The sequence below is a fragment of the Acanthopagrus latus genome, chromosome 3, assembly GCF_904848185.1.
Source record: "Acanthopagrus latus isolate v.2019 chromosome 3, fAcaLat1.1, whole genome shotgun sequence".
In the NCBI taxonomy this organism is placed as follows: domain Eukaryota; kingdom Metazoa; phylum Chordata; class Actinopteri; order Spariformes; family Sparidae; genus Acanthopagrus; species Acanthopagrus latus.
Window position 1 is genome coordinate 21,781,911 of NC_051041.1, and position 8,351 is coordinate 21,790,261.

The 8,351-nt window shown below is 42.4% G+C and overlaps 1 protein-coding gene across 22 annotated transcripts; it reads right to left on the reverse strand.

The window, feature by feature from the left end:
- Positions 1-11: 11 nt before the first annotated feature.
- LOC119016665 (homeodomain-interacting protein kinase 1-like) lies at positions 12-8,283 on the reverse strand. 22 transcript variants are annotated; one of them, XM_037092746.1, is made up of 19 exons: positions 7,795-8,282; positions 6,029-6,239; positions 5,579-5,770; positions 5,315-5,496; positions 5,074-5,197; positions 4,486-4,596; positions 4,291-4,371; positions 4,060-4,208; positions 3,702-3,932; positions 3,395-3,559; positions 3,085-3,176; positions 2,836-2,999; positions 2,485-2,704; positions 2,317-2,414; positions 2,007-2,229; positions 1,719-1,793; positions 1,505-1,554; positions 947-1,112; positions 12-846 (listed from the first exon to the last, which is right to left on the reverse strand). In XM_037092746.1, the coding sequence occupies exons 2-12, from the start codon at positions 6,221-6,223 to the stop codon at positions 2,875-2,877; spliced, it is 1,647 nt and encodes a 548-aa protein (XP_036948641.1). In that variant the 5' UTR covers positions 6,224-6,239; positions 7,795-8,282; the 3' UTR covers positions 12-846; positions 947-1,112; positions 1,505-1,554; positions 1,719-1,793; positions 2,007-2,229; positions 2,317-2,414; positions 2,485-2,704; positions 2,836-2,874. The 22 variants fall into 22 exon arrangements, with proteins under 22 accessions (XP_036948641.1, XP_036948630.1, XP_036948628.1 ...); XM_037092735.1 differs by having other exon boundaries at positions 1,719-1,897; XM_037092733.1 differs by having other exon boundaries at positions 947-1,897; positions 7,795-7,892; positions 7,984-8,282.
- Between the last annotated feature and the right edge of the window lie 68 nt (positions 8,284-8,351).

Below are 8,351 nucleotides of genomic sequence, written 5' to 3' on the forward strand. Positions count from 1 at the left end.
CAGTGTGTTGGTAGGTTTGAAGTAAACCAGGATGTGATGTTTATTAAAGATCCTCCTAACACTTTAAAACAGCTTTTTGTGGAGTTGTGTCTACCACACCCTATCCATAGTTGCTAGAATTGGCACCCTGACGTATTGTTTGTCTGTGTTGTTGTTTTGTTTGTTTACCTTGTATAAGGAACATTTCCCACTGATGAACCACTGCAGTTATGGACTTGAAAGCCTGCTGTGGTTTGTGATACTTTATGTGTACTGAGCTTTGGCTCTTGTGTCTGTCTCATGTATCAAGTCATTAATTATGTTAAACACAGCTTTATGCATCCTGTAGTTATCAATTAATTGAACTCTACTGTGAAAACATACAAATTCTGAAAAAACAATGAAATAAGTCAGTGTAATGCTCAAAGGTTTAAGTGTATTTACCATGTATTTTACAGAAATGAATCATACATGAGATGGATAATATAGTTCAAAAGGTCTTATCTATCTACACATATTTCTCTACATCAATCTATACATATATCTAAACATCAATTCATACTTATATCTATACATATATCTATAAATCTATCTAGACATCAAGATGTACATGCAGATCTACATCTCTCTAGACATCAGTCTAGAAATATATCTTAACATATATCTAACCATAAATCTATACATTTATCTAAACATCTATCTGTACATCTATCTTCACATCCATTGATCCATTTGCATGACATCACAGAAGTCCACAGTGAAGAGAGGAGGGCAGCTGATGCTCTGGGTGGACTTGGCGGAGGATCAAGCTGCTCCATCACCAGGTGATGCTCCCCATCCTCTGATTGGCTGGACTATGTGTGAGTCCTGCAGAGGAGGACAGAGATGTGACTGCTGTTTCAAGATCATGTAGTCAGGAGGCGGGGCTTACAAAGTACTCCTGTGGCAGGTGATATATATCACTCACATGCGCGGTCACTGGAGTCTGTGTGCAGCAGCTGCACCACGACTGTCCAATGATGTGTGCTGTGACAGGACCAGGACTGTCTGCGGGGGACGTGGTTCCTCCACAGCTCCCTGAGAGGTCGAGGCCTCCATCACAGCTGCCCGTGAGGTGGATGCCACCACTGACACTGCCACACCAACAAACAGAAACACAGATCAATCTTCTAAACCTTTAAAAACACTTTAAACCTACCTCATCTTATATCTGCTGTAAACTTCTGAATATTAATATTGGATCAAATGACATTAATTTGCGAGCTACAACTTTTGTAAAGATGCACAATTCAGTCACCGTAATACTGTTTAAGGCTAGAAAGGTGGCAGGGTCTGCCACATATAAACAAAGTAAAACAGTATGATATTGTGTTGTCCTTTAAGTTCACTTTGTTTATTCAGTCATGACAACAAAGAGAGACTGTTTATTAAGTTTGTAAGCATAAAAAACCCAGTCAGTGAAAATCTTTCCTTTCTGATTAACAATACTGCCCCTTTAAAGATCCTGCACCAGGAACCATTGTACCTCAGTGTCACTTTAGGAGCTTTTCTGCTCTCCCTCTTCCTCTTCTTGCCCTACACAAAACAAACATGTCTCTTCAATTTCCATCTGACATCAGCCAATAAAAACTGTTTGCAGTGATTATTGTCTAGCGATGTATGTGTGATGTAAACATGTATGCGTTTGTGAGCAGTGTGTGCAGGAGCAGGAGTGCAGCCATCTGGTTGGATACTGATACCTTCATAATCCTTCAGAGGAGTGGCAGCAGTCTCACTGAGTGCACTCTTCAGAACTTCCACTGGCTGCGTGGCTGCTGCAGGAAGAACCAAAGTAAGAGTTGACGGTGGCGGTGTCAGGGCGTCTTTAACTCTGGACTGCCACCTGTGATCTCATCATCTTTTGTAGATTCTGAGGCTCCTGCGGACCAAAACTTCCTGTAGTAAAGGTCTTGATCTAGCTTTTGTGTGGATTTGATGTGGAAGTGAGTGAGAGCAATGGGTTTTGATACTGTTTTTCATCATCTCACCTGACTGCACTCTCCTGATCTTCCGGCAGTGTGCACTGGGCTGTGACAGGCCCAACCAGGATCACACCTGAAGACAGAAATGAGGGAGATGGAGTGCAGTGTCGTAGGAAGGGCGGGGTATCTTTTACTCATGACTGCCATCTTTTTGCTCATCATCTTACGACGGCTCGTCTCGGACCTCTCTGTCTTGCAAGGAGTGGATGATGCTGCTAAAGCCCCATTGCTACAAAATGGTCATATTCACTGTTACACTAGTGTCCCGGAAACACAACAGAACTCAAATGATAAATCATCACTAACAAAGCACCACCTGTGTATTCCATATGGAAGCGAGAAGTGGAAGGTGGCAGTGTCGTAGGAAGAGCGGGGTGTCTCTTACTCATGACTGCCCCCCTTGGTCTCTTTGGTCTGTGTATTTCATATGGAAGTGTGTGATGGACAAAGGCAACATGTTTGATACTATTTTTCATCATCTCACCTGACTGCACTGATCTTCCAGCAGCATGTGCTGGGCTGTCGCAGGCTCAACCAGGATCACACCAGATTGTAGAACTGTGCGAGGTGGAGTGCAGTGGTCTGGTTGGATGTTACTGACGTCATCATCCATCAGAGAAGGGGCAGCAGGCTCACAGTCACAGTCCTCATTCAAGGAAGTGAAGCTTGAACTTCCTGAGGTCTTGACAATTTAAGTCCTGCCACTTAACATGAAAACACATACACACAATGTTTCTGTCAATGTCTTGAACCATGTATCTGCTATTATTTCTGGTGAGCTGAACTACTGCCTGATCTGAGAAATGGGTGTTGTGATTATAGAAAGACATCTCACCTGATTTTGTCCCCCTGACCTTCCAGCGACAGCATGTTCTCAGCTGTGACAGGCCGAAGCATTGACAGAGGTTACACATGAACTGAAGGTCTTCCTCATCCAGGAGAAGACGCGTCGGAAGCGATTCTTCTTCTTCTGAGGCTTCTTCTCTGCCCTCATGTTTTCTGAAAATCAAAGGACATTAAAGACCTCAGCCATACTCCAAAATGCACAAAAGTTCACACACAAGTAGAGGTGAATTTTACGTACCACATGAGCCCGAGTCCTCACATAGGAGGGACTCCATGCCACTATTAATGCTGTTCACTAACAATGATGCCTGGTACAGGCCAGACTGAAAACTGAAAACACAACAAAAAAGTTAGTTAGACTGACAATCCTGTTACTGTCATCACATTTTAAAGCTGCAATAAGTAACTTTTCATTTTTGTTGTTTCTGAGGCTCCTGTGGACCAAAACCTCTTGTTGTAAGTCTTGATTTAGCTTTCATGTGGATTTGATGTGGAAGTCAGTGAAAAACAAAGGCAAAATGATCTGATACTATTTTTCATCATCTCACCTGACTGCACTCTCCTGATCTTCCATCACGGTGCGCTCGGCTGTCGCAGGCTGAACCAGGATCACACCTGATGGTAGAAATGTGTCAGATGGAGTGCAGTCCTCACTCGAGAACACGGACGTGAAGGCCGAACTTCCTGCGATCTTGACAATGTAAGTCCTGCCACTGAACATGAAAACACACACACACATGATTATCCTGTTATTGACATCTTCAAGAATCATGTCTCTGCCATTATTTCTGAATACGATCTGAACTGTTTTCTCATCTGAGAAATGATTGTCTCGACCAGAGGAAGATATCGCACCTGACTTTGCTCCCCTGACCTTCCAGCAGCAGTGTGTTCTCAGCTGTCGCTGGTCGAACCAGGATCACACCTGCTGGTGGAATTTCTGGAGATGGCGTGCAGCCTTCTGGTTGGATGAACACACTTTCGTCATCCATCAGAGGAGTGGCAGCAGGCTCACCGAGTGCACTGGCCAGATTTTCCATTGGCTTCCATCGAACCAAAGGGGATGCGGCCGCCAAAGCCCCATTGCTATGAAAAGACACAGTCACTGTTATACCGATGTCCCAGAGACAGGACAGGACACCGATCAAATCATAAATCATCACTGACTAACAAGGCACCACCTACAGAACTCACATCTCACATACACACTTACTTTGGGTAGTCTTTGGTGAAAAATGGATGAATGAGGACTTCACAGGGAGTGATCCTCTCATCCTCATCCATCTTCAGCATGGCCTTCAGGAGCTCGATGCACTGCTCTCGCTCTACAGCCTCAGCTTCATTATTTTCCTCTAGACGAATCTAGTTGAGGAAATAACGGTCAAATCCCCCATCGAGAGGAGACAATCAATCACAGTGACAATGAAAGTTACTTCACACTTACTACTTTGAGATCGTCCAGAGACTGGAACTTGTGGTCCTTGGTGACACCGATGAGATGATATCTGAGATACTCAAACGGTGTCTGAAAGAAGGTTCAAAGTGTTTCTATCAATGTTCCTCAGTTAAATGTTGGGAAATGCTAACAAGAAAATATTCTAACAAAAGAGTAAATGTCAGAGAAGGTTCACTGTGGTACCTTGAGCTCCCAGCTGTTTGACTCATTCCAGTTAAAGTACTTCTTTGACCTTAGACCAGCAGTGAGAACAAGGTCTTCTGGCCGACCCAGAAGATCAATGATGCTCCGCAGCTGGAGATTAAACACAGCATTACATCAAAATATGGAAGAGGAAGTATTGTTCTCAGGAGGGCAAAGTAATGCATCGCCATATCAGAATGGCCAGTTCTCGTCAGCTGGTTCAGTTCAATCACGAGGAATTAGATCAGAGGCCAATCAGAGGCAAAGTAGGGCAAGTCATCCTTTGACAACATGCTAATGCTAACGCATCCCATCGTAGCTAAGGTACAAAGTTCTTTGAACCACTAAACATCAGATTACGTACTTTCTGTCACACTCAAAGTAGGTTTAGAGCATTTTTTCATCTGTCTGAACAAAACAACAAGATGGTTTCTCATTCCCTATTTTCTTTAAATGTCCTTTTCAATCACAGCTTTAGATGACTCATTATTGTACATAGAGCACTAATTAGAGCAAAACCACAAGCACGAGTGAAGACACACAAGTATGAGTAACTGACAAACTGTCTGAATATTGTAGGTGACTTACTATTTCATACTCAGACAATCCACAGAACGGTAGTTTGCCGCAGATCATGATGAACATCAGACAGCCCAGGGACCACATGTCAATGGCCTCAGAAAATGGACAGCCCAGTATGATTTCTGGAGACCTGAATGTGCAGGAGAAACATTACACACAATGTTTACACTGTCAGACATGGGAAGGGAGCCATGAATTGTAAACAATTAACTCAGTCCAGTGTAGTAATGCAAATAACGAAGTCTACCTAAAAAGCAGTGGTTGTAGGAGCGTGCCCTGGGTGGCTTTTGATCTGGAAATGGCACCACCGAAGTCAATGAGCTTGACTCTGAAGGGTCGTGTTTGGTGATTCTCCATCATGATGTTGTGGAGGTGCACGTCACCATGGATCACTCCGATCCCCTTCAGTGCCTCAAATGCTGTCCCCATCTGAGAGTACAAGGTCAGTAAGAATGTACCAAAGCCTAAAAGTGACAGTGCTTCCACCTGATGGTGCTGATGGTGTTTGTACCTGCTGGATGACGCTTCTGATGTCACTCAGAAGCATGGGCGCAAAACTTGTCATTTCAAGGTAGTCACCTAGGCTGATATCCAACACCTCGAACACGATTGCCTTTCCATGTTTGGTTTGAAAGTAATCGATTAACTCGACGATGTTATGTTTGTCGAGGTTGAGGCGTTTGAACAGTCTCAGCATGGACACCTGGAGAGACACGACAAGTTTGACATGATTAGTTTATTAAAGTCAGTTAAGGTGTGAAGTCTTTATAATGCGCTGCTTAAAAGTTAGTGTTCAGGTAATCACTATATCTTTATGTAGTGACGTTATATAGCTTAAAGTAGCTTAAGTAAAAGGATCAGATAAAAGGAAAAAAATTGCTTGTTTGCATGAGGCACCTTCTGCACCTCTTACTATACAATATCTTGTAGAACCGTAAAGAACAAAATCAACACCTCCCACCTCATTGATGGTGTCTTGGTCGAAGAATTTAGGAATCTTCACAGCCACAGTCTGCTCGGTGTCCTTTTTCCAACATTTCAACACCTTTCCGAAGCAGCCCTCTCCCAGAACTTTCAGAACCTCATATTCGCTGGGGAGCTGGACGGGGTTCATCTCGGAAGATGAGGTGGACTCGTTGGATACACCGGACCCCATATTGTCTCTCAGAATACTGAAACAAAACAGGTGAAGAAAGGAAATGTAACTTTCATTCCCTCTGAAGGACCACAACAACGTTTCAGAATACAAAGACAATCATGTATTTATTTAATATTCCACATTTCAGTGATCATCTAGTCGTCTGAGGCCTGAGCAAAATCGTGGGAATTTCCACTAAATGTTACTGATTTCTACAGGTATCTACAAATAAGAGGTTTATATTAGAAACAGTTAAAAACCAATTCTCCAAGGAGGGTAATGCAGTGATAAATGTCCTAATTCAAGCTTATAAACACAAAAAACAATGTCTAAACTAAACCAGGGTCTTCAGAGGCAGAAAGGGAATGACACCGATTATGTTAAAGCGAAATTGAGAAAAGGAACTAAACACAGAAATATTACAAAAGACTTAGACAATTAATTAAAAGTACTGGTTTTTCATGACTCCCAGAATAAAACAATCCTGCAGTAACAAATCCATACATGGTCACTGCTGGAGAATGTGTGGTAACGTTTTCGGGTGTGTCCAATATCTCTGCCTACTGGAAAGATGTAGTAACAGAGATCAGAATTTGATTTTAATGTCACTGTTATTTATTTGGGAAATATACCAACTGAGCTGAAAGAATGGCCAGTTATTTACCACAAACACAACTAGCAGCTAGTAAAAAAGCAATAACCAGGCAGTGGCGAAGTAAAGATTCTCCAACAATCCTTGAATAGACAGAAGCAGTTCAAGATTTTCATTCAGAACATACTAAATTTTGCCTTGATTAGAACGCACGCAGTTTACAACAGGACTTCTCCAAAATAAGCACACAATAATCTGTTTTTCTCAGCGCGGAAAACTAATAAAGACAATATGTTGTTTATTAGTCGCTAGTCATGCCTCATGGAGGAGACGGTGGTATGGAGGCTGGACGTGACTCTCATCTCTGCCCAACCTTTTCAATACCAACACGTCGTCAAGTAAAAGTTCTAAGCGCTGACAGTCAAACAGTGAAAAGGCCTTCAAATATAGATATTGAAACTGTGAACTTGAACCCTCTCAGACAACAAATCCGGTTACACTTTAAGTTCAGTTTCAACAGTTATAGCAGCTGTCTCAACTGGACACAGACAGACGGCCTGGTGTGTTTACACTTGAACGTTCTCATCTCCTAACGTTCAATCATCTCCATGGTGCACGAGACAAATATGTTGTTTTTCAAAAAAAGGCCCGGTCGCCATCTTTTCCCCCTAAATCTTCCACCATAATTACCCAAACATTTAATCCCTCAAACAAAAATAACAGTATTTAAAAATCACTAAACAACCGTGAATACATTCCTCATCTGTCGCGGGACTTTCGGCACATTCTTAAACTCTAAAAATCATTTTACACAGAGAAAAGTATCAAGTATCACCCAAAAAAACTTTCATTAAAGGCTAGCTTAAATGCTATTAATTTCCAATCTTTTAATTCAACAGTTTACCAGGAGTATATGCACATAGTGAACCAAAACCCACTTTTAAACGTCCAAGAAGATGAATAAATACATTTGGTGTGCTAATAAAAGAAGTCCTACCTGTAGAGACTCAGGACAGCAGCTGCCTCGCCCCAGGGGGTCAACCGGAGGCCACTTCTCCAGAAGTTAAAGATGGTCTACTTCTGGCAGTAGCTGTCCTAGAGCAAAGTAATCCAAAAGCTTTGTTTGCAAAGAATCTTACAGGTGGTCAGGTATAATCCAAAAGGTTTGTCTGAGAAGAGGCCTTACAGGTGATCAGGTTTAATCCAAAAAAAAGGTTCGTCAGAGATGAGGACTTCAGGTGAACAGGTATGATCCAAAAAAGGTCAGTCTGTGATGAAGTCCTCAGGTCCTCAGGGTTTTTTTTTTTGAAGTAAAAGTTTTCCAGTCGATCGGGTTTCCCAGATTGCAACTTTCCAACAATAAATCCGCAGTAGGTCAACTTGTCAAAGTTTAATGTGCGAATGAGAAAGAAATGATGGCGGCAGCTTTTATAGCTTTGGTCAACGTTCTGTTTCCATGGCCTTCAGTGACGCGCGTGCATGCGTGCGTGCTTACGTGCGTGTGCGTGACCATGCAGGTTCTGCGCCGCAAATTAATGTATTTAGTTTACTTGT

Excerpts from the sequence above, each read along its gene's own strand:
- LOC119016665 (XM_037092733.1), bottom strand. The coding sequence starts at position 6,223 with ATGGGGTCCGGTGTATCCAACGAGTCCACCTCATCTTCCGAGATGAAC. Across the intron at positions 4,372-4,485 it reads CAAACAGCTGGGAGCTCAAG|ACACCGTTTGAGTATCTCAG; the intron begins GTACCACAGTGA and ends ACCTTCTTTCAG. Across the intron at positions 3,177-3,394 it reads GATCAGGAGAGTGCAGTCAG|TTTTCAGTCTGGCCTGTACC; the intron begins GTGAGATGATGA and ends TTGTGTTTTCAG.